This window comes from Crocodylus siamensis, chromosome 5 (assembly GCF_052110815.1).
Source record: "Crocodylus siamensis isolate JL-2025a chromosome 5, ASM5211081v1, whole genome shotgun sequence".
Taxonomy (NCBI): Eukaryota; Metazoa; Chordata; order Crocodylia; family Crocodylidae; genus Crocodylus; species Crocodylus siamensis.
The window spans coordinates 76,520,925-76,547,375 of NC_143399.1; the positions used below are offsets into that span (position 1 = coordinate 76,520,925).

Genomic DNA, 26,451 nt, shown 5'->3' on the forward strand with positions numbered 1-26,451 from the left:
AGTGTCCAGAGTTGGTCATTAACATGGCCATCTAAGTGCCAAAAATAACACTTATGCACAGTTTGGTATGCTATTTTTTATACAGGTTGCTATGGTTTTTTTTGGCAAGGGAAGAAGGGAATGCTTGCTTTCTCTCATTTTGCTACTATGGCATATGTCCAGTCTCTGCACATGCATATAGTTCCCCATATGCACAGGGCAATGCATCCATGGAGGTCAGAGGGGGTCCAGAACCCACTTCCCAGGTGTGTTCCCTAACTACTGCATTGTGAAGGCAAAAGAGTGACAGTCATACTTGTTTTCCTTATGCAGGTCTAAGTCTAGTAATCATGGATATTGACCAACTCCACTTCTAGACAACTAATATGGCTGCTTGTCCAGAAGGGTCTCATGTGGGTGCTGGCTGCTATTGAACATGGGCTTTGCCCATCTATGTTTCTGGGTGTCTATGTCCAATACTTATGCACAAGGGACATGCGTATGGGCCCTGGCTATTGCTGAGCGTGCTCTGTTGTCTATGTGAACAAGGATCTGCATCCAGGAGTAGATTGCCAAGCTTTGTGTAAGTGGCTTTTTCAGCACTTAGACAACCAAAACTTCCATGCAGATGACCAAATCTGGACACTTGGACAACAAGGAAGGGGACAGAATGTCACCCTAGGCCTAAATGGGATGGAAAAATACTTTGGACAATTTAATCACAAAATGCAATGCAGACTACACCCACTTCAGCCACAGAACTCAATAGGCTCATTAATTAATTTAGCATCAGAGTTGTAGACTGCAAAGATTACTAATCACATTAGTTTAGGTTTCTACACAAATACAGAAACGCCCCTTTGTGAGCAGAGAGGTGTCTAACCCCTGCCCAGATGTTAGAGCAGATTTGAAACCCTTACATACATAGCGGGGCTTAATGTGTTAGGCATGCTCTGAACCCACATGGCACACCACAAAAGCACTGTGTTTATTATAGAATGCACGAGGCATGGATGCTCACACTCAAAAACACTGGTGGTGCTGCCTGCCTTTTGTCAAGCAGAGCACATCTACAAGAAGTGGGAGGCCTAGGTTCAATTTCTTCTTCAGCCTGAGGGGATTCAAACCCACATTTCCTACCTACCAGAAGCTTACCATAACCACGGGGCTCTAGAGTATTAGATATTCACCTCTATTCCTATTGAAGCTGGACCACTGTACAGCTAAGCCTGGAACCAATGAGGAAGCTGGCAAGACAGCACTGGATTGTTTAGCCTAGCGCTTACAGCACTGAGTGGGCAGAGAGATCTGAGTTCCCATCCCACGCTCTGTATTATTTGTGATTCTTATCACTGGTTAATATAAAATTCATAAGCATAAGATATAAGCAGACCTGTTTACACTGGGCATGTCTACATGAGACGTTTACTGCAGAGTAAACTAATTAGCTCCACACTAAACATCTTGTGTCTACATGTGCAGCCCTATTAAACTGCAGGAAACTAATTAATTCCACAGCAGGGTAGTGCTTGTAAATACAAGTCCTGTTGCAGAGTTTTTTACACGTAGACACAGACGTGGCTGGCTGGGGCACAAGGGGGCTTCAAAATAAAGATGGCATTACAGATTGATCAAATTGTGGTGAGATTCCAAAGCATATTAAAGGACACATAATTGATATTTCAAGCTTAAACAGCACTACTGAACAGAAGATGTAATGAGTAATTTAATCAGTCTCTGGAAAGAAGAATAAGATGTGCTATGTGTGGCCAAAAGAAAACTAAGTTAACTCCTTGCTGACTGTCACAAAATCAATAACAGGCAAAAATTGTACATCACAAATCAATCAGAAATAGATTTTGTGCATAATATATTAATGTACTAATTCAATATGAAAGGCATGACTCTTTCCCATTAATTGAAAAGTTCTTCCAGATTTTTTTTAAGTTACACCATGGATAGTTTGTCCTCATGTCTTTTTCTGTGCATGCATGTTTTGACTAAGAATCTTTATCATCAAGAACCAGTTTTTAAAAATGGTTTATATCCTGTTTATGCTCATTAATGAGCTAAAAGCTGATGATATGCATATTCTTCATCAACACAAATGATGATCTAAAAGAGTTCTTGTGTTGCACTGCACAAATTGTGAGATCTTTCAGTGTATAAAGCAGCCCCAAACTTCATCAGAAAAAGTGCAGTCAGTCATTAATTCATTAAGGAATCACCTATCCATAACTGAGATTTATTAGGGAGGCTGATATTCTTCATACATCAGGAATTATTTTTATAATTCTTTTCTTAATGATTATAAAAGTCCTTCATTTCCCCCCCGCCACCCATGAATCTAGAGTAGTCTCTTTTTCAAGAAACTGGAAGACTAACGCAGGGTTTAAAATGCACAATTTATTTCTTTAGCTACTATACTTCTTACCATGGAAATACTTGCCAGTGTGGTTTCCATAGACAAACTTACACCCAGTGTCATCTAATTATCATGTGTATGCTAGCAAATGATGAGCATAACTTAGATATGGATCTGCTTTATCACTTCATTATTTCTAATCAGTGAATAAATGGCACAGCTCTACTTGCAGATATTAATGTTGGTTTTGTTTGTTTTTCTTAAGTCCACAGGGGCCCAGGTACAAGTAGCTGGGGATATGTTGCCAAACTCAACAGAACGTGCTGTCACTATATCAGGCACTCCAGATGCCATTATTCAGTGTGTAAAACAAATCTGTGTGGTTATGCTAGAGGTAAGATAGTCCTTAAAAGCATTTGGCATCCATAATGTTTGATTTGCTTCCTTTAAATACCAGCCCCTTCTCTTTTAAACCCTGGTCTCAGAAGGGAGTGCACTCACCAAATCTGAGTGATTTCAAGAATATTTGGAAAGGTTCTGTACATAGCTTTTTTAAGTTCTCCGGACCACCAGATCTACTTATAATGTAGAAAAACATTCTGTTGTTGAAAAGTCAGCAGGTCAGCTGGTTAAAAAACCTGACTTTAATCCTGTTGGAAGTTGTGAGCTATCAACATTTTATACTCACACATAACACAAATCAAGGATTTTTTTCCCTGAAAGAGAATATTTGGAAATGTTTCATTTCAACTGTATCAAAATCTTTTATTCCAATAAACTGATGGAATCAATGAAAACTAAGGCTGGGATGGAGCACAGAATGTATTCTAGTCCAATCCCCTGCTCAAGGTCGATAATCCTTATTTAAACCTCCTAGACAAGCATTTGTGTAACCTCTTAAAAGATTTGGGAACAAGCCATCACACACAGCTACCAGGCAAAATGGCTAAAACATCAAAAACACTTTGATAAGGTCAGAATGGTTTCATTTTGACTTTGCGTTTCAAGTATTAGGTAATATCATTAATATACAAGTCTGGATGTCTTGATGACCATATTAGAGTATAATGAGAATACTAGGTTTTTATGTTATTATAATACTTGGCATGATAAATTTGAAATGAAATGTTCTGACCTTATTGAAGCAAGACATTTCAATAAAGTGAAAATAAACTATTTCAGCCTCATCAAAAAGAAAGATTTTAATAATTTCCTGTCAAATAAAAAATAACAAAAGCATAATGTTTCTATAAAATGTTTCAGTTACATTGTATCTTCATATTTGAATGAAAAATGGCTTGCATAAAAAAATTTAACCACTGGTGTGACATTTACCACACTTCAGTAGCTGACATCCTACATTTATTTATTCCTTAATCTAAAATAAGGACAATATTATAGTGGTCACTACGGCGTAGTAACTGTTGGCTGTTTAATAGTCTGCCTAATTACAATAAATGTATAAAGATTACTGTTATAATTAAGGGTGCAACAATAGAGATTTTTTGGGCCAACACTTAGTTGATTTTTAACGAGCCATATCAGCCAATACTGATCCAATTGCTGATAGGGAGCTGGGCAACTTGGAAAACAGCAACTAGCTGGTAAGTCTGTTTCGGGGGAAGGGGCAAGAAGGAAGGGAAGAGGAGTGGGAGGGGCAGATTGAAACCTCTGCAGTGCGGGAGGGAGCGGGGCTGGGGCAGGGGTAGGTGCTGCACAGCCGGAGCAAGACACGGGATGGAGCTGCGAGCAGCTCATCCGGGGGCCATGGCAGGGGCAGCTCCTACTGCTGCATGCAGCCCAGGAGGGCACGGGGGGCATGTGCCCCCGGATCTGCATGTGGGGCAAGGGGGGGCTGCTACTGCAGGCTAAAGCTAGGGCAACTCTGGGCACTTCCCAGCAGGGGAAGGTGGGAGCAGTGCCTGGGGCAGGTGGGAGCAGTCCTGGGACGGGGACTATGGTGGGGGCTGCAGCTCTTGTCCCACACACAGATCCAGGGGCACACACCCCACACATAGATATGGGGTGGATGCAGTGGTGGGAGCTGCCCCCCACAGTCCTCCGCAGACAAGCTGTTCATGGCTCCACCCCATGCCCCAGCCCAGCTATGCAGTGCCTGCCCCAGCCACACTCCCTCCCTCTCTCATTGCTGGAGCCTTGATATGCCTCCCACCCATGCACCTTCCCACACAACAGACTTACCAGTCAGACCCAGCTGCTCTGCTGGGCTGCGCTCCTGGCCACCGCCTGCATGCTGCGCTGTGGCTGCACGCACGCACAGGGCATTTATCAGGGGCATTATCAGCGTCCTCAGCCCATAAAAGCCGATTACCGATACTGTCAATTTTCCTTATATCGGTGCCAATCCAATATGGGATAGATGTATTGGTGCACCTCTAGTTATAATGATCAAACTCTTTGTTGCAAACTGACATTTTTTTGCTTCTTGTAATTGCATATATGGGGAAAGAATTTTGTTTAATAAAAATATAACAATACAAAAAGAAAATATTATAAAACAGTCTCAGTTTATTAGCCACTGGGATTTGGGTATGTCTGTAAGAAACTAAAAGACCGAACAAAAAAAATCCTTATGTCTGAGGGTCAAATTTAGAACATATCTTAATGGACAGAGTTTCAAAAAAAGCTTAAACTTATGTATTCACTTCCCCTTTTATTCTCAGACCTTTACAGATGCAAGTAATCACAGGAGCAATTTTATACCTCTAGTTATTAGGAGGTGCAAGTGACATACTTAGTCATCTAATTATCTGCTTTGTGGATGCAGTTTCTAGTCAGATGTCTAAATAACATTAATTGCATTCCTAGTTATTTTCAGAAACAAACTAGACAGCTACATTTCACAATCAGAGCTAAATATTATTTTTCTGCTTGTAAAGTGAATTTTCTTTTCAAATGGACTGAAGACAGGAAAAATATTATTAAGATCAGAGACAATAAAGAACAGAGAAAATATACTACCAATATGAAGCTCTTGAAGCAGACAGTAATTTAACTATATTTTTTCTTCAAATGATAAAGAATCCAAAATATATGTGTGTTTACTGTGCTAAATGTACTTAATGTAATGTATTTCATTGGTTTAAGGAATTGGGCAATGGCTACTAATTTATTACAGTCACCTACCCAATAATATAATGTTAGGACATGAAATTATTATTATTTACTGTTGTTTATAGAACTGTTTTGAAGTAAGGCACAAAAATTTTTGCAGTATTTGGAAAGCCTGTTTTACAGGTCTCACCCTAGGGTCTTTTCCATTTTCTAGTCTTTATCTTATAAAGAAATGCTTATGCTTTATCAAGCTTATGCTTTTACCCATAGCCATCCGTAGGGTATAGTGAATTAGGGCAACCACCCCAGGCCCCGCGCTTTGGGAGGGCCCTGTAGAGTCGGGTGGAGGGGCCACGGCCCCTCCCATGGGGCCCACCTGGAGCTGTCAGCTCAGCCCCGTACTGCAGAAGCATAGGGGACCTCCCCGTGCCCCATGCAGTGTTAAGGGGGCCCCACACAAGCTGATTTGCCCCAGGCCCTGGACCCCGCCCTAGGGTTGGCTCTGTTTTTATCCTTTGAGTCTAAAAAAATTAAAAGAAAAATCCCCTATTTATTGGATGTTGAGGGTCCTTTCTTGTTCCCATTGCCATCAATAGGAATGAGTCACAAAAGTAGCGGATTTCTTCCACTGTTCCTACTGAGTTAAGAAGAAGTGTCTGATTGCACAGCTTGGCCCACCTGCCTTCAATGCAAGTGACAGCAATAGCTCACTCAGAGGGACATTTTTTATTTCAGTTTTATAACAGGAAGTTCTGGTATGTCAACTAATAAGGGGAATTTTCAAAACAAATGTATTTATCTTAAGTCACAAATTAGTGCCAAGGGAGAATGTTGGATAGATTCTTCTTTAAAGACTGACAAGTTTAAAAACTGGCACCTAAATTGCTTGGATAGCTTGAAAGCTAAATTCAACACAGACACTTTGAACCTTGCCCCACTTACTGCTATAACCTGCTTTGTGTTTGCATTCTGTCTATATCATGAGCATCCTAGCTCATGCCCTGTAAAGCAAGAGGAAATTTTGCTGCTGAGTTCAGTGGGAGCAGGATCCGGATCTTTGTAGAGAACATGCCAGTGACTGGCAAATGCATGCAGTTGTTTGTGTAAGCTGTACAAGGGAAAGAATGATTTTTGGAGAGTTGCTTAATTCTGCTTTTTGATTGCTTTATGTTTTTGTCTTCAGTCCCCACCCAAAGGTGCCACCATTCCCTACCGTCCCAAACCTGCTTCTGCACCTATCATTTTTGCAGGTGGGCAGGTAAGAGCAGACACCATTTTGGCTTCAGCTGGAAATCACACCGTCTTGGCCCAACCTCAGCCAGCGCCTGTTAGTTTTCAACTTTTACTCTTTCTTTTCCTGGTATAGTATTAATGTTGTTTATCCACTGTGGCTTACAGAAAAAGGAGAACATTGTGTTATAAACTTAAACTAAAAACAAGTCAAGGGTATCTTTTGCACAATCTTTATTTACTATTATTGAATAAATTGCTGGAACTTGTATCCTGTTCATTTCAGCTGTATCCCTGGCCCTATGGGGTGTTTTTTCCTTGATGTGTTGCACTAAATATAACATCAGACTTGATGTTCCAAGAACTGGTCACATAACTACATCAGGAATATTTTGCTTTCTGGTCTGGGTTTACATGATATTATAAGGCTCTAGTTTGCTACAGAGAACAGTGAAAAGGAACAAAATTATGGCATTTACTATTTTAACAAGGTTTAAATTTAACCTCTCTTCCGTAACTGTTTAATAAATGGCAGGGTATCCAAAATCAGATACGCATTCAGTGAGACAAAACTTCATATTTAATTTTAAAAATTCATTGTTTCGTGGCCATATAGGCTACAAATAGGTGTTGCGTTTCTTCCAGGAGAAACCATTTTATCCTTGGACAAAGCATAACCATTCAGATGTCTTGGTCCATTGCCCTTAAAAAGGGTCACTGAATAAGATGTATTAACAGTGTGTCCCAAGACATCACAAAGTACAGCTGTACAGTTGTCCTAGAATTGAATCAGAAGGGCAATGTGTGTACATGCCAATCCCAAGACTTTTCTGTTCTGGTACAAACACAGATACAGCTCATCCTAAGACAAATGCAACATCTGTTCCTTGCCACAAACAGCTATATATAAGTTAAGGACTAAGCAGCTTTGAGCAAAACTTATCAAATTATAATTTGCTATGATGTTTTTGCTCCAGAAATGCTCTTAGCATTTTGAAATTCTTATAAGTTTAATAATTTGTAGGGACAAGTCATGAGTTCCTGAGAAAAATATACGTAAAAGAAATACTGTTTCTCTTTATTTTTTATTATTTCTCTGTTCAGAGTTTTAGTGTTTGCAGGTCTGGTCCCCACATCTCAAGAGGACAGAGTAGAATTAGAAAAGGTACAGAGAAAGGTAACCAAAATGATCAGGGACATGGTGTAGTTGCTGTACCAAGAGAGACTAAAAAGGCTAGGGCTCTGCAGTTTGGAGAGAGAAGGCTGAGGGGAGATATTGCAGATGTCAATATCATGAAAAGCATGGACCAAGTGAGCAGGGAACTGTTGTTCACCAAATCCCAAGATACTAAAACTAGTGGACGCCACTGAAATTGGTAGGTGAGAGGTTTAAAACTAACAAAAGAAAGCACTTTTTTATACAATATGTTGTCAACTTGTGGAATTCATTGCCACATGAAGTGGTGAAGGCAGATAGTAGAACCAAGTTTAAATAGGGACTGCATAAATTCCTGGATGATAGATCTGTTAGTGGCTATTGAACAAAATGCTTGAAGATGTTTCCTCTGACATCTCTAAACCAATAATGGTGGATACAAGAGCAGATACTGATTAAGGGATAGATCATTCTAGGGACATCCAATTCAACGCTCTCCCTCTATAGCAACCATTTCTGCCGCTGTCAGAGACAGAATACTGGTCTAGACTGACTATAGGTCTGACCTAGTATGGCTCCTATGTTGGACAATATTTTATTGCATTATTTTTGTTGTTATTGTTGTATTTATTGCTATTACTGTTTATGCCAATGATAATGAGTTGATGACAATAATGATTAATAATGATGATGATAATGATCACTCCTGATGTCCAAGTTGCTTCAACTGACTTTCTTCAAAGTAAAAAATTATATTTCTTAAACTAACAGAATTTAAATCGAAAAAATATACCGTGATTTGAACTCTGCTGAATGTGCAACTGTGGAGTAATGTATTACAAACAAATTTTAAGTTTATACTGAGGTGTTCTCCTTTTACAAGTATGCATGTCAGGGCTATGCCTTAGCAGTACTGTAAATGGTGTTACTTTCAAAAGTACATAATGAATCAACTCACTAAATATGTTAAAAACAATCGCTAGAATGCCCTGAGCACTTAAAATAAGTATTTGAAATTGCAGCTCATTATGGGATATAAGAAGTCTCAGAATTAATCTTTAATTGTATAAAGCAAATACTAGGCAGCCAAGTGTTCTATGTTTTTCTTTGTAAGACTTAGTTCAAACAAAAAATATCTAATTCTGAAATTTTAAGTGAATCAAACAGTCTCTAACTCATTAGACCAATTCTTTGGTATCTTAGAATGATAGAGGTGGGTTTAGCAGTGACAATAGAAGAGAGTCTTTGCTTCGTTTCATTTCTAGTATCAAAATATAATATGTACAATAGTTTTGATACTGTATTAAAGAAATCCTGGCCACATCTACATGAGATGCTAAATGTGCAGTAGCCCATGACTACTGCGCAGTAGTGTCACATGGAAGAAACCATAACACAACGCTACTGCGCAGTAGTCACGAGCTATGTTGTCAGCGTCGTGAAACAACCGTTCTTTGGCACAACTGTGCCAGAACTCCAGTTACTGTGCAGTCATTTAGTACTCAGTACTTTTTAATACTCAGATTCTCATGTAGACACAGCCACTGAGTACACATTAACACTGAAAGCAAAGTATAATGGTGCTGGCAGTGATGAGTCCATCTACCCCTTCCATAAGTGTCAACAGTTGTTTCTTTCATGCCCAATAGATTCTGCAAATCTAGATCAAAACACTAGAAAAATCAAACTCCTGCTATTGACAAGATGGGATTTTACATGGGTTTTGCTGCTTTAAGCAATACATTTGGGTTTCTAATACATTTGGGTTTCTTTTTCAGTCCTGTATAATATAGTAGAGCTAAAAGGAAGATGAATACACACTGCCATGTGTCATAGCTAAAGTCCTTACTAAACTTCAGCTAAGGTAGTTGTTTACAAAATTAATACTAATCCCATTATACCACCCCTGTTGAAAGGAAATAAAATTAAGTCTTCATGTCATTTTTCTACACACAAATTTTGTCTTTACCCTATATACCTAAAACAGGCACTTCTAGCAAGGTCTCTTTGAAGCCAGACTCAGCCTTAGGCCACCTCTCACAACAATCTCATTGACTTCACAGATTGTAAATCTGGACCAATTTTTGCCCCAGGCAATTATTCCAGCCCTGACTGAAGTCAACAGCCAAATTACCACTGACTTCACTGGGAACAGGGTAATACCCCCATGCTCCTAAATGAATGGGACTCCTTGACCAAGTGACTAGTGAATTATATATTTATTATTTATGTTCCAGTAGCTCCTAAAATGCACTTGGTAAATTCCAACTCAAGAAAGGCTATGGTCCCTTCCCTGGAGAGTTAGACCATCTGAAGTGTACTCTTTCTACTTCATTTTAAGTAGAACTAGATTCAGACTAAACACCTCTGACTTAAGCTAGTAAGTCAAAGCAGTGCTTTTCCAAATCATCTGCCCACAAAAATGGGTTCCCCCTCATTTAAGCATGACATCAGTGGGACCATTTGCATGTCTAATGATAAATACGTGCTTCCAGCAAGCAATCGTTTGGCAAAGCATTCAAGTACACACTTAGCTTTAGGCATGTGCTCTCATTTCATTGCCATCAGTACTCAAGGGTGGGGCCTTCTCATTTTAACAAACAAGTGCTTCCAGATCTAACACCCAGTCCTGCAAATGTACATAACTAACGAGGCACATAATAAATTGTCCCCACTGGAACCAACAGAATACTAGTTTGTATAAAAATAATTGCAAAACTGGGGCTCTACTTTATAAATAAATTTAAAAATAGAGCCACCATTTCTGCTCAAGGCAGCAAATACTGCTGTAGAAATTTCTGTAAATCAGTTGGACTGTTAAAGGTTTTAATCTCTATGCTCCATTAAATGAATTGTTCTTTAATTTCCAGGGCGTTCATTACTTTCTGAGATGCCTTTCGTCAAATAAGCGTTTTACAAATGAAGCTAATCAACTCTGTTCCTGTTTATAATTCTGCCTGTGCAAATATTTATAAATTATAATTTTCCTTCTGGTTTCCTGCCTAACGACAAGTTCATCAAAATATTTTTGATGGGCCAGCTCTTTTAGGAAAGTTCCACAGAATATACTGGAAAATAATAACCATTGTGTATTTCTTTTTATACCAGCCTATAGAATTCAATAAAGGTGGCAAGAGAAATTGAGGGGAGGCAGTCTAATTAATCCAATTAGCAGACAACAGAAGATAAGCACAACATAATGCACCTTTTCCCTTTGCTGTTATTCCCCTTCATGTCATGGGAAGGGTTGGGCTGCTGGAGCTCACAGCAATGCCTAAACAAACTAATTTACAGCTGGTGCAGATGTAGTCCCACCTCTGGATGGCAGTGTAGACACAGACAATTTTACACAAGTCCTGCAACTGGTCCTGATTCCACCACTGTTCTGCACAGATCAGCAGAGCTAAATTTGGTGATGGGGAGTATACGCTGGCCCCTGTACTTGTGGGACAACCTATCACTATCTGTCTTGATTCTGTCGCAAATGATGCATCTGCCTGGGACCTAAGACCTGCAGGGCCTTCACTGGTGCAGCATGGCCTGGCCTTACCACTAACAGAGGGCTGCACCTTAAGAACATGACCAAGCCCTTACTACACTTTGCAAATGTCAAGTCACACACAAGATTAAGCTTCTCTTACCATTTAAGGAGATGTGATTTTTTTTTAATTGAGTATGGAAAAACACAAGTTTTTTCTCTAGCCTGACGAGAAAAGAGAGCATATTGTCTCATTTCACTGATCTGTATCTTCAATTTTGCTTGTTATTTCCAGGCATTTACAATTCAGGGGCAGTATGCCATCCCTCATCCAGACGTGAGTCCAGAGCATGTAAATTACTCCCTTCTTTTCTCTCTGTCTCTTATTTGTTCTGGGCAGCATTTACTTTCTACAGTTAATATGAAGACACACTTGCAGATGCCTGTCCTTAGCAGTGTATGCATAACTGCGTGTTAACTTTATCGGATATCTTGTAATAATTGCTAGAAAGTACAATGGCCCAGATACAAATTACAGTTATTTTTGTCTTTTATGCATGCTATGTATTTAAGTTGTTTTCTTAATATGTTATTCTACGAAAAATGTAGTTAATATTAACAGTAGCCATTACATGTAATAACAATAGAGATGTCATTTTTAACCGTTTTTTTTTTCTATGCGGTAGAATAGAATGAATGATTAAACCTTTTTTTTAATTTTAATTAATCCAGTTTTAAGACATGTAAGATGGTTTTCTCTACTCTGAAATAATTCCATTTGATTGGTTAGTTCTAATTTCCCATCCTGCCCTGCAGTTGACCAAGCTTCACCAGTTGGCTATGCAGCATCCCCCCTTTACTCCCCTTGGGCAGACCACCCCTGGTTTCCCTGGTACGTACCCATGACCCCCTGGGGATGTCCTTCTTCTTAACAGCTTTGTTTCCCGTGGTCATTACATCATTTTAATATACTAAATGTGTTCAATGACCAATGATCCTTTTGTGTTCACACATTAATTCTGTGTTCTGTCCCTGCTACCCTGTGGCTCCGTTACACTTTGTTTCTGTCGTTACTAAACTCTTGTGCTTTGTTTGTTCCATTTATTTGAATAAAAAAACACTTAATTTGTGCCATTGGCTGAAGAGCCCAACCTTCTTTTATTTAGTCCCCTGCAAAGTTATTATGCACCACATAGCATGTACCAGTGAATATTGTTCAAAGCATTCGGTAGTGAATTTTGTGGAACCTCTATTTTTGTAGTGTATTTGGAAAAGGTCCAAAAACAGCTAAAAATACAGAAAGGGAATATGTATTTATAGGATAAAGACAGATTAATATAAATATTAAAAGCACAATTAAAAACCCAAATAGACCTTTCCTGTATATCCAAACTTCTGAATTACTTCCATTATTTTTACTACCATTGGAAACAATTATGTTGTTCCTATTTTAAAAAATCTCCCACTAAAGGCAGTGGAAATTTGGCTCATCTAAGGACTCCAGAACATAGGACATAATTTTTAATGCCTGCTTAAATATTATTTTGTTTATAATAGGCAGCTGAAGTTAGAGAGTCCTTCAGTAAATCATTTTACTTTATTTCAATAAATATGGTGTTTGGAGTCTAAACGTTTTTGCAAGACACAATAAAATATACAGTGGTGCATGTTTTGTATGGTAATTAATAACATTTTATCACATACATCAAATGTTATGACTTAATCATTTTCATATAACTTATTTTACACCCCATGTATTTGTGGAATACGAAAAGCATTCGCAATATGTAAACAGCTGAATGTAAACTTGTGGGTAAAATTTAGGTGGAAATGAGAAAAATTATTTCTTTGTCAGAAATAAATAGATATTCACCAACATGTTTCCAAGTAAAATTTCAAAAGGGAAGAGAGAAAAATGAGGCTCAAAATACAATTTGCTTCTACATGGTGTATCTGATAAAATCTTTACAAAAGCATTAAAGTACCTTTCCTAGCTTTATATTCTCTTTCTTCTCTACTTGTCATTAACATACTGCTCCTTAATCTTTTCCTTAGTCTGTTTGTGATTTGTATGTCTCCATAACTTTACTGTGTGTTAAAGCACTAATTGCAATCCTCCTAAGCATTTTCCTTTTGTCCACCCAATTTAAAAACAAATGTATGCAACTTATTTTGTACTTCCCCCCTAAAAATTCCCATCTATCCAACATTTCTTCAACCACTAACCCCCATGTATAATTTCCAAATTCTCCTAGTTTATTTCCCTGTCTTTATTTTATCCATTTTTAAAAATATTTTAAATTTTGTTTACCTTAGAATTCCACATTTATTTTCTGTATTTTAGAAAATCTGATAGACAGGTCAAATTTCAGCCATCTAATCCATTTCTGAATTAACATATATGGAGAGCAAACTTCAAAGAATATAGGTGAAACCCTCCATTTTGTAGAAACTTTTCATAGCATTGTGAAATCATGTGACATTTGTTGTTTTGGTGGGTTAAAGGTTAATTAAAATAAGAATAATTTAAAATTAGTCCAACCCTTTTAATTTTTGCATTTCTTGCTTTCGTTTTTGTTTCCCTAGCAGTTCTATATTTTTCTTTGCTTCTTTATTTTCTCAGTATTTTTTCATATTGTCTTTCTTTAAATATCATTTGTTGTGTCTTCCCCAAATTTCCAAACATCTAGCATAATGTTTTCCCCTCTGTCCCCTAAATAGGATTGGATGCCACTTCTCCAACCAGTTCCCATGAGCTTACTATTCCAAATGATGTAAGTGGATCAATAGTCAGTCTCTTTCTTTCTCTCTCTTTCTCCCTTTGTGTTGCAAGTAGAATATCTCAGCTTGGGTCGGTTCATACCAACATAAGCTATGCTATCATAATTTGTGCTACAGAGAATTAAAGGGAAGGACAAAAAGGGTAACTCTGGGTACATACTGGAATGAGTTTGACTGAGGGGACCAGGGAGGGTTAGTAGAATGGTGGTATAAAAAAGATGACAGCATTATGGGATGGCTCAAGACTGAGACTACAGAGCATTTTGTTATATCCCTCCCCCCTACCCCCACACAAATATAAATAAGGAATCTCTTACAACAGTGTGCCGAGTCCTCTTGTTCTTTCCTGTACTTGCTGAGACTGCAACATATTTCTCCTGTAGGTCACCAGTTCCACTAAGGCCAGGTTGGTTGTTCCTGAAAGTTGTTACCAATAGATAGATATATAGCACTCTAGATCAGTGTTTCTCAACCCCATGGGTCATGACCCAAAAGTGGCTCACAAGAATATGTGAAAGGGTTACAAACAAACTTTAACACAGGATCAACACACGTGAAAAACAGATTCTCCTTTAAAGGAGAAAAAAGTGGGAAACCGTGGTTTTCCCTTGCAAGCTGGCAGAGTTCCAGCCTGGAAGGAGCTGCTTTTGGCCCTCCATGCCCCACACACTGGGGGCTGGGACCTGGGGGCAGAGGGCAGCAGGTCAGAAATGAGGGGCACTAGGTCAGGACTGGCCATCGATGTTTACAAATGAGTCCTGGCACAAAAAAAACAGTGAGAAACACTGCTCTAGACAGAATACCTGTGTAGTCTGAGACAGGTAAGGAAGCAGCGTTCATATCACATAACACTCATTTTGGCAGTTTCAAACCAAACGGCCAAGTACTAAAGGGACTCATGGTCCTATGAGAAGGTCTTCCAGTTGAGGACCTAAGCACAGTCATATAAAGAAAAAGCATTGTGGTTTTGTTGTGCTGTACTATTCTGCCAGGCAACACTTTCCAGGGCTGTCACTTCAGGACCTTAAGTAACCCCAAAGATTACTTAAAAATATATGAAAGTATAACAGGAATAAAATTGCTTTGCAACTGTAGTTTTAAAAAATCTGAGCAACACTTCTACTTTGTGAATTGGAAACAACTGACTAATTTTGGGCCACTACCACATTTTCCCCCTAAATTATAAAGTTCTGAGACTTAAAACAACCACTTACGTTTTACTACCAGGTATTTGCCATAGACAAAGGCTCCAGTGTTACTTTCTTTCCCTTGAACTATAAATCTTATCAATTTTCATTATAAATGACTAACTGAGAAAATTGAAGATATTGCCTCCAGTGAAAAAAGCTTTCAAGCATGAGTGGGATCACAAATAACAATTATATTACTTAAAAGATACTTATAACATCATATGAAACCTATTAAGCTCAGTGGCAGTGATTTATAGAAGAAGAGTGGCAAGCAAGCAGAGTTACCATAATGAAAAGTAAATTTTCCTGTATAAGTAAGTGCTTGAGATTCAGTGAGATTTCCATTAGTTAAAGTAGGAGTGGTTAACCTATGGCATGGGTGCCACAAGTTGGTATGGGCTGCTTCTGTATGTGGCACATGGCATATTGGAAAGGGGATAGGCAGCACAGTGGCAGGTAGGGCAGCAAGCAGAAAGCAGAGCACATCTTCCAAAAAGGTTGGTCTCTTTCCCTTCCCCACTGAATTAAAGGATGCTCTGCTGAGATTTCAGTCAATACATAGTTTATCACTTAAGTTGTTGTATATTCAGCATGAGATAAGAGCACAATCTTTGTGGTTCTTACAGCCCAGGCTTCTCGAAGGTTACCTGTCTGGTGTATTTGACATGTGTCCATTAGGGCTGTGCGGAGCTTTGGTCACTGATTCTATTCGGCCCAATTCGGCTGCCGAATCTCCGGATCCAAATTGAATCAGAAGACCTTTTAATCTCTCCGAATCAAATCAGAACTCTCCGAATCGAATTGGAGAGATTCGATGATTCGGAAAATAGACACAGCTTTAAATGTTTTTTCTACATACCTCAAGGTACCTGGTGGCTTGGGAACACTGAGATGGTGGGGTGGATGGAGTGGCTGCAGACCCGGAAGTGGACCAGAAGCATTTCCAGTCCACTTCCAGGTCCACCACAGAGTGTGCAGGTGACCCTCCCCCCTCCCCTGGCTCGGCAACTGGTGCCTCCTGGGTCTGGGGGGGCACCCGGGGTCCCCCTGTGGCCCCTCACTGAGCTGGGAGGGCATGGGGGGTCCCCTATGTACTCGGCAGTGGACCCAGAAGTGGACCAGAAGTACTTCTGGACCACTTCTGGGTCCACCGCTGAGCACCCAGGGGGCTTCTCCATACTCCTCTGGGATGCTCCATCTGCCCTACCATTGCAGCATTCATGAGATACCTTGAGGTATGTAGAAAAATGTTGAAGCCGTGTCTATGTCCAACTCGCTGATTCTCCGAATCAGCATCGAATCTTCAGATTCGGATTCAGCCGAATCAAATTGGGACAGTGATCTGAATCAACAAATTGACTCGCTGTCCCCTGATTCAGGCCAAATCCAAATCAAATACAGCCTGTTTCGCACACCCCTAGTGTCCATGACATGGTACATCTAGAGTAATGCCACTGACCTTGGTGCAGCCAGCATTAATGCTAGTGAAAACAGGAGCCAGGTTTGGCCCTATGTTCCTTTTTGCAACATAATTTGTGGCCAAGGAGTTGTAAAACACATTGAGATTCCATACTCACTTGTGACATGCATTGATGCATCTTGGTATTATTTGGTGGGGGGAAAAAACACTCAAGTTGCAGGAGATGTTCCAAGATAAGCACTATGGCCAGCCTGCATATTTGAGTTTGAAATGGGACCTGAAGTAGGTACACCAGTGAGCACCCTGAGGGTCTACAGGGGGATCTTCAACAACCATGAGCCAGGCCCTGGTAATACACTCCAGGAGGAGGACAGGGCAGGAAACACGTGTGCGCACAAACATGTACCCATTCTGTAGTGATTTAAATATATATGTATGTATGTGTGTGTGTGTGTGTGTGTGTGTGTGTATGTGTATACATACATACGTACATACATATACATATATTTATTTATTTATATAATTTTTACATATACATAGATATACATATAGATATTAGTCAGACTGGAGAGAAATTTGCTGGGGGCCATGGAGAACTCTGTGAAAAATCCCTCTTGTGCAGGTTTCCAGGCCATATTCCTGCTAGCAGAAGGGAAATGTGTATGGGGAAGCAGTTGACATGGGGACAAGCAAAGCAACTTCCTCCTACTACTCCATTTCCCAGTTAGACCCTACAATTTTATCTGATAATCTAAGAGAGACTTAATTGGACTAAGGACTGCAGAGTCCTGCTTGCTTGTTTTCACAGCTGAGCAGCCAAAGTAGGAATAAGTGTGTGACAGCCTGGTATCTTCAGGTAATCGTAGACAGGAGAGAGGTAGCACCTAGAAATCAAATTCCTATAAGCATAGGCACAGACAGAAGTGCCAATTTTCGCCCGATCTGGCCACAGAAAGCAGTTTATAACTGTGACCAAACACAAGTGCACAGCTGCAGACAGCTTTAAAAATGAATGATCCAGTGAAAATCTGACCTCTCATTTCAAGAGGGGTCAGGTGAAGACATTTTAAAACAGAGCCTCTTCTGTAACTTTGGTCTGCACTTCCTCCCGGCCTGTTGCTGTTTTCAGAATGGGAGGGGAGGAAAGGGAACAGAGTGGGGTTAGTCTGGGAGGTTTTCAGCTAGGGTGGCCATCATAGAGGATATTGCAGTTTTCTGCTACTCTGTCCTCTGTCCTGTATTGATAAGAAACCGGACAACTTTATGTCCTCTATTTTTCTCTTCTGCTTGAAAATTCTGTGGGGAAGGCATCTCTCTTGTACCTACCCCTAGCCCTTTGATGCTCTCAAAAGGGACAAAAGTGGGATCTTAATGTGATCCTTTCCATGTGGCTTGAGAAAAATACACCCACATTCATTTCCCTTCTTATGGGTAGAAGGTATGATCTGGCCCTCTGTAATTAAGCCTGTCCTATTTAATTTATCCATCAGGATTGCTTTTTGTTAGTATTATCTAAATTGCCAGCAAAAAGCCACCTTTTCAGAGTTCATTATGCATTTTGTGACTGGCAAAACCCTCAAGAGGCTGAGCTCATAACAGGAAGAAAAAGAGCTGAGTCGTTGCTAAAAATGTGTCAGCTTCAGTAGTTTCTGTGATTGCTTCTGCTTGGTGGTCCTGATTATTGCTCCCAACAGGAAATTAAGGTGGATATTTGTCACTTTGACAAGCAGTCAACATAAATCAATTTTTGGGGGCTGCATGAAATACAAGAACCCACACATCTGAAGTTCTGGAACATCATGAAATGGGTTTGTAGGGGGATGCATTCAATTAGTCTTCTTAGAGTTCACTTTCAGGGTGGCATCTCTGCTGCCCTGGTTTAGCATTGCAAAGCAAGCCTATGTAAACAGCTCTCAGAGGAGCAAAACACAGGACAATAAAGCCACTCATTCTCCCCATATACTAGTGCAAATCAGTTGTCTTTTCAAAGTGATGGGTCTCTTGCTCTAATACTTCACATCATGTCTAGTGGTTCCCACCCACACACAGAGCAAATATAAAATTAGGTGTAAATGAGAAGAGAATTGAGATGGCAAGTGTACTTAACTGTGCTGAGGAGAAACTAAGAAAATCTGGACAAACATAGCTTTGAAAGAAAATACAGGATATGATTTAACAAAGAAACCCGAGAGCCAGACTCTGAGTTGGTTTCCCAGTTGTTCGTTGACCAGGCAAATTCACATTGACTTCAAGCTCAGCCTGAGCAAAGGCCAACTGCAAATAAAATAAAAGCTTTGGCCAAGGAAAGCATAGGTGAATGACCTTTAACAAGTTACAGCTGTCTGTAGTAAAGCACATCTCATTTATTCATTCCTCAGTAATTGTGTTAATGCAGTAATAAAATAATTTCTAGTATTATTCATCGTTACAATCACTCAGGCCTCAGAGCTTCTTACATAACTCACACTGACAACTCTAAACTAATCATTGTTACATCATTAAAGATATGCTAGAGAATAAAGTTTTACTGAAAGATGTTTTCTACATGCATAAATTCAAGCTACTTGTTCAGAAAGTGAGCTTGGAAGGTGTACCTACCTTGTTTTTTTGCAGGAGCCTATCATTATGGTGTTGGGGCACCTCCATTTTTCACACAGATTATTTAAATGTGTGCATTTCAGCTTCTCTCCTCTATTTACATTAGCTTCAAAGCTCACGCAGAAAGTGATGAAGCATCTGATTAGTCTCACCTCTTCTACAAGGGATCCCTGTTATCTTGGCCAACTTGTCAAGAAAGCCATGCTCCCTCTCCCCTCTCACAAATGTAATCTTGGAGATGTGGCAGGATGTGACATTTGAGAGAAGTGTTGCTCCAGAGGCTCTTTCTTAGGTAACACAGTTGCACTCTTGTGGAGGCAGGAAAGGGATGATCACTGCTAGCTTAAAATGAACTTGCTGTGTGGAAAGTGGAACATGGACTGTCAGCTACCTATGCCACACTAGGGGCAGGATGATATGTTTTGGATGATCTGAAACATTTTTAAGGGCAAGGCACTCGTTCTGACAGTCCAGTGAGTTGTATGGGACAGGGAGATCCAGGTGATGTGGATTCCCTCCCCTCCATAAATGCTGACCTCGTGAAGGAACATCTTGAGAAGCTGGATACCTTCAAGTCAGCCGGCCCTGACAACCTGCACCCCAGGGTACTCAAGGAGCTGGCGAGCGTCATAGCCCAGCCCCTGGCACGGATCTTTGAAAACTCCTGGCGCTCTGGTGTAGTGCCCGAAGACTGGAAGAAGGCCAATGTGGTGCCAATCTTCAAGAAAGGGAGGAGAGTGGATCCGGCTAACTACAGGCCCATTAGCCAGACTTCTGTCTTGGGGAAGATCTTAGAAAAGTTTATTAAGGAGGCCATCCTTGATGGACTGGCCCAGGTTAACATCCTAAGGGATAGCCAGCATGGGTTTGTTGCGGGTAGGTCTTGTTTGACCAATCTCATTTCCTTCTATAACCAGGTGATCTATCATCTGGACAAGGGAGAAGAGATTGATGTCATATATCTTGACTTCAAAAAAGCTTTTGATCTGGTATCCCACGATCACCTCTTGGCCAAACTGGCCAGTTGTGGCCTTGGCTCCACCACGATCCGCTGGCTGGGAAACTGGCTCCGTGGTCAGACCCAGAGGGTTGTGATTGATGGTAGTCACTCATCGTGGTGCCCTGTGACCAGTGGAGTCCCTCAAGGCTCTGTCCTGGGACCCATACTGTTCAACATCTTCATTAACGATGTGGACACTGAAGTCAGGAGTGGACTGGCCAAGTTCGCCAATGACACCAAACTTTGGGGCAAAGCATCCACGCCAGAAGATAGGCGGGTGATCCAGGCTGACCTGGACAAGCTCAGCAAATGGGCAGATGAGAACCTCATGGTGTTTAACACCGAAAAATGCAAGGTTCTCCACCTTGGGAGGAAAAACCTGCAGCATCCTTATAGGCTCGGCACTGCTACGTTGGATAGCACTACAGAAGAAAGAGACTTGGGGGTCATCATTGACCACAAGATGAACATGAGCCTCCAATGCGATGCTGCAGCTAATAAAGCGACCAAAACGCTGGCTTGCATCCATAGATGCTTCTCGAGCAAATCCCGGGACGTCATTCTCTCCCTGTACTCGGCCTTGGTGAAGCCGCAGCTGGAGTACTGCGTCCAATTTTAGGCTCCACAATTCAAAAAGGATGTGGAGAAGCTTGAGAGAGTCCAGAGGAGAGCCACGCGCATAATCAGAGGTCAGGAAAACAGATCTTAGGATGACAGGCTGAGAGACATGGGACTCTTTAGCCTGGAAAAGCGTAGGCTCAGGGGTGATCTGATGGCCACCTATAAGTTTATCGGGGTGACCACCAGGATCTGGGGGAACGTTTGTTCACCAGAGCGCCCCAAGGGATGACGAGGTTGAACGGTCACAAACTCCTGCAAGACCGTTTCAGGCTGGACATAAGGAAGAATTTCTTTACTGTCCGAGCCCCCAAGGTCTGGAACAGTCTGCCAGCGGAGGTGGTTCAAGCACCTACATTGAACACCTTCAAGAGTAAATTGGATGCTTATCTTGCTGGGATCCTATGACCCCAGCTGACTTCCTGCCTTTTGGGCAGGGGGCTGGACTCGATCTCCCGAGGTCCCTTCCAGCCCTAATGTCTATGAAATCTATGAAATCTATGAAACCTGGAAGTCAAAAAGACAGACATTCTGTCCATGTAACTACCCTACAGTGGGTGGCACAGTCCTCTTCAGAAAGAGATGAAAAGAAGCGTTCAAAAGAATGTATAGCAGATATTGTTACTCTTTCCCTCTTCCAGTCAATGTGACTTCTGCCTTGCTTGCATTTAGTTTTAACCAGGTGCCTTCATGATTTCCAGGCATGTATTAGAAGAACAACCTTGTGCATTTTCCACAAATTTAGGAACATATTGATGAAGTGGTGATACCTTGGTGAGGAAATGGAGAAGGTGATGCCATGGGGCACAATGGAGTTGGCATAGATGGCCATTCAAAACCCTTTGACAAATATAACATATGAATGAGAATAAGGAACAGGAAGGCAAGGTTCTTTAAGCAGATGTGATAGCTTTTATTAGACCAACTGAGTAGCATATCCTCGCACACCTTGAGCTTCTCTCGTTCCTGTTTTCCTGATCTCCAACTATTTTCTTTTTCACTAACAGCCTCTTTTTCAACTTGTCACTGTAATGTCTCCCTTTAGCCTTTTTCCCCCTGCTCTCTTCCCCCTCCCCTCTCTGCTTTACCTTTCTGATTTACCTTTTGCCTTTCTAATGTCTACCTATTTACATTCTCACTGACATCCTGCCACACTTTTAGCTTCTTTCATGACTTGGAGTCTCAGGCCAGCAGAGACTCCCTATGCCTGAAGAAGGGCGACTGCACCCGAAAGCTTGCTAAGAACTTTTTTCCAGCTACTCAGTTGGTCTAATAGAAGATATCACATCTCCCCAAAGAACCTTGCCTGCCTATGTCCTTAGACCAACACAGCTACAACCAAACCAGCAAGGAACAGAAAGAAATTCCCTTTTAAAAAAAAGAAAAAAGCTTGGAAAACTAAATGCCAGAATGCTGATGTATATTCTCAATAGATTAAAAACATAGAAGCTGGAAATGACACACTGATTAACTAACTTTCAGCACGGGAAAAGAGTAATGGCCAAATCATTTATGGGAAATTTTATCATGCAAGCACCATTAGTGTGCTTTTAACAAAATTAGGCCAGGTCCACCCCAGACACTGGGAAGATCAGTGCAGTCTTCCTGTCCCATAGTTGTTCTTGACAGAGAGCTGTTGTAATGCTAGGAAAAAATGTTTGACCCTACTGCTGTTATTCAGGCAAAGATCCAACTGATTCCATGCAGAATAGGGGTTGTGGGAACAGACCAGTTAAACGCATCAAATTTATCTTCTGCGGCAACAATTCCCAAACTAGGGATTACCGGGCTTGTCTACATGTTGCCATACAGTGACTGTACTAAAGCATGGCACAGTCTGGGCAGTTACTGCCCCATGCATGTGGCACACAAGTAGATTTTGCCACTATGTCGCTGTAGTGGTGCACTGTACCCAGAGCGCACACCACTATGGCGACATAGCTGGTGATAATGTGCAGACACATGATTGCTACGTTGCCATAGCACACTGTATGGCACTGTAGCACATTGCTACATCACTGTAGGGCAATATGTAGATGTGCCCACCGTGCTTCAAAAGTGGGGGTTGTGAGTCCTGCTGAGTCAGGGGGTTGGACTTGGAACAGATGTTGAGTTGTACATCAACTGGAAGTGGGGCTGCTACAGGAAAAGGATGGAAATTGATGCCATAGGAGAAAAACAGGAAAGCCAAGAACATAACTTTCTAATAGGACCATTTCTATGTCATGAATACAATTGTACAGTTCTTATCCCTAACTAGGAAAAGACTAGTTTGTTCCCAGTTCACCCGGAATCTTTAATCTGCATTAGAAGTTAAGCATGGGATGAAGTGCTTTCCTGAACTGGGAACTGTCTTGTTCGTTGTACAGAAAGACTTAAAATGCAAATGTGCGGCTTGGCATAAATCATGTATTACTCCAGCGTTTAATAACCTATAATAAGAAATATTAGGAAAGACCCTTGTATAATATAAACTGAGATTTGGCCTAGTAAATCTGTGTAATACTGAGAGACATAAATATGACAGAAAAATTACTCTCAGGGTAATAATGTTGAATTAGCCAGATAGTTTTTAACCATAGGCCTGATCAAGCAAAACTGATTTCTGGGGGAAAATGTGTATTTTAACATCAAGCCTTATATTCTTGGAGGGGGGGCAGTTCTACTAGGAGCAATCCTATCTCTTTTAAGCTCCTTTTACTTCCTCTTCAAGTAGATCCTGTTCAGGACCATTTAAGAATCAGTGGGAAAATAAAGTAACTTTAGTTGCTAATCTCTAACGAACAGTCAGTGAAACCATTTGTAGAGCAAGGCAAAAGTGTACAAGAATTTGCCTAGAATCAATAATATTTGGTTCAGTAATTGGCAGAGAGAGATTTAGTGTCTCAATATTTGGGCTACCATCTTTTTTTTAATATAGTTTCCTAGAAGCTCTTGCAGAATCAAAATGGCCCAGATTTTGCACTACTCTTAGGAAAAGTGAGGACAAATATTATTATTGCTTTTTGAAAGGCAAACTGTATTTTGGCATCTTTTTCAATGAGTCGGTGAGAGAGCTGTGATGGAAACCCATCCTTCCTTTCATTCATTTTCCCAACCTTCATACTTCTTCATAAAAATGCATAAATAAATGCCACTAGGAGAGCATTCCTGAGCAATTTTACAAGCCAGTGTATATATGCAATAGAGGAAAGAAACGTAAATGAAAGTGGCTGAACACAGTGAGAAAAGAGATTATATCTTTTTGAAAATATTTCTTCCACATAGTCTTTTTTTGTCAAGAACATGACTAGCCAAATGTTACTGTCACATATACTGGTGTAAATGCAACTTAACAGTGCTGAAGACAATGCACTTACATCAGTGCAACACAGAAAGCCAGAGATACTTGTGGCATGCTGGGAATATCACACTCTTCCAAGACAACAGAACAGACAGCCCCCAAAAGACACAATGAATAAGTTCTGAAATGGGGTGAAATTTCATTTAAATATAAATGAAGAGTGAAGAGTCTTGGACTGCAAACAACTGTTGCATTTTTCCCAGGACAAACAATTTTAGCCCAGGACAAAATGCAGTTGTACAGATGTCTATGTCTGCTGTCCCAGGATAAATCCTAAAAAAGTTTCCCAGATAAGAGGTGGTAACAGTTTGTCCAGGGATATTGCGAAATACATCTGCACAGGTATCCTGGGACTGCCTCACTGAATCAAAGACAGAAAACCAGCACTACTTTGAGCCACTCTCTAAACCCTAATTAGAATGGCAATATGTGTACATGCCAATCCTGGGATATTTTTGTTCTGGGACAAACATAAGCACAGTTTATCCAGGGACAAATGCAAGGTATGCTCCTAGCTTTGGTTGCAGTCAGGGGTTCAAATGCAATGTTATGTATTCAATGAAAAACAGCTCTTCTGTGGTTGTTGTTAAATAAGCCACCTAGATTCTATCTTGGTTTCACTAGGAAATGCACGTTCCACAAGTAGTATCCTTGTTGCCGCTTTCAGCAGAGAGGCCAAGCATTTTAAGAGTCTGAAAGTGAATTACCTTTTACAGGTGTTCTCTCCACATTGGTATGGGGTTAACTGATGATGGAGGAAGCATAAGGCAGCTTGACCTGGCAGGCCCAATCCCAGTTCTGTGCATTAACAGAAGAATTCAGTCTCTGAGGCTGCCTCAGAGGTGTAACAAGCAGGTTCTTTCCCTGGGCCACAGGAGTAGCAAGGGCAGTGGCAAGGGCTGGTCCCACAGTGGTGCCATTCTTGTGCCTCCTCTAAGTTCGTGCCCACCCCTAGTCACCCACCCCTAGTTATGCTACTGGGTTGCTTAATCACTACCTGTTGGTTGCCTAACCTGGTGCTCAGTTTACATTAAAAGAGTCCAGTCTTTATCTGTGATTTTTATATTTATATAAATAGACTGGCAAGATGATATCCATCATTGTAGTGCTTGTGCTTCACTGCATGCCTTGGGTGATAAACTACAAGCAATTATTCCCAGTGCAACACAGACTTAGTACAGCAAAGACAGACATGAAGGAACAAACAAGCAGCAGACAGCCACATTTTTAAGTGTGATTAATCAGTAGCATTTTTCTGCTTGTATAGGATAGATTTCTATTTAAGCACAATCACTGTGCTCAGCACTATACAAACCCAAGAGAGAAAGTCTCAGAGCTGAAATTAACTCATGGGGCACTTTTACACGTGCTCCAACATGATTAATTGAGTCTGTTGGAGCATACTAATGAGAACGCTCCAGTGTGCTGCAGCGTCTCGTGCATTCAGCATCCCTGTGCTCAAAAATGGCAGTGGGGGCACTTTAACTGAAGCTTGTTGAATGAGCATTAGTTAAAGCGCTGCCACCACCATTTTGAAATGTGCGGCACTGAATACATGAGACACGATGGGCATTTTAATTAGAACGGCTCCTGAGAGCCACTCTAATTAAAACACCCTCCCCCTAACCCAGGTAAATCAGGAGAAACTCTGCTGGCGTCAACCGAGTGAATCTGCTGTGAGAAACATCAGTCTACTTGGAGTCTCTCCCTCTAATACAGTGGCTCAACTTCCAGCCCATGGGACAGATGTGACCCCCTGAACTGTGGCATCTGGCCTGCAGGGTACCCCATGACAGTGGAGGAGCAGTGGTAATTAGCACTGACACTGAATGCCAACTGGGAAATTTATGTGGAACCAATCTAGCATGTGGACCTGAGGCCTGATCTGGCACATGGAGGTGGGGCCATGTGCTGAATTACTTCCACATGCTCCCACTGCCACCTCCACCTCATATTGATTTGGGCCCATGGACCTATTTCTTGCGCTGGATCTGGCCCATGGATTAATCCCACATTACTAATGTGGCCTGCAGCCCAAAAAGGTTGAGCACAACTTCTGTAGGAGTTTATACCCCTGATTTGACCTTGGCCTCATTACATCATGAGAATTGTGCCATTAAGTCCCATAAGAGTAGGAATTGGGCCCTCTAACGTGAACTGTCAATTTAGAACCAGTAGGCAAGGGTGTCCTCTCACAGACACCACTAGGGGTGTGCGA

At 40.9% G+C, this 26,451-nt stretch overlaps 1 protein-coding gene across 3 annotated transcripts in view; it reads left to right on the top strand.

Moving 5' to 3' along the window:
- LOC149864300 (poly(rC)-binding protein 3-like) overlaps window positions 1-26,451 on the top strand; it is an 895,303-nt gene that overhangs the window by 851,641 nt on the left and 17,211 nt on the right. For all 3 annotated transcript variants that reach the window (XM_090049189.1, XM_090049191.1, XM_090049188.1), the window contains 5 exons: window positions 2,610-2,738; window positions 6,603-6,746; window positions 11,579-11,620; window positions 12,100-12,175; window positions 14,005-14,057. In XM_090049189.1, coding sequence (XP_089905315.1) covers window positions 2,610-2,738; window positions 6,603-6,746; window positions 11,579-11,620; window positions 12,100-12,175; window positions 14,005-14,057 — 444 coding nt within the window. The remainder of the gene's footprint in view (window positions 1-2,609; window positions 2,739-6,602; window positions 6,747-11,578; window positions 11,621-12,099; window positions 12,176-14,004; window positions 14,058-26,451) is intronic.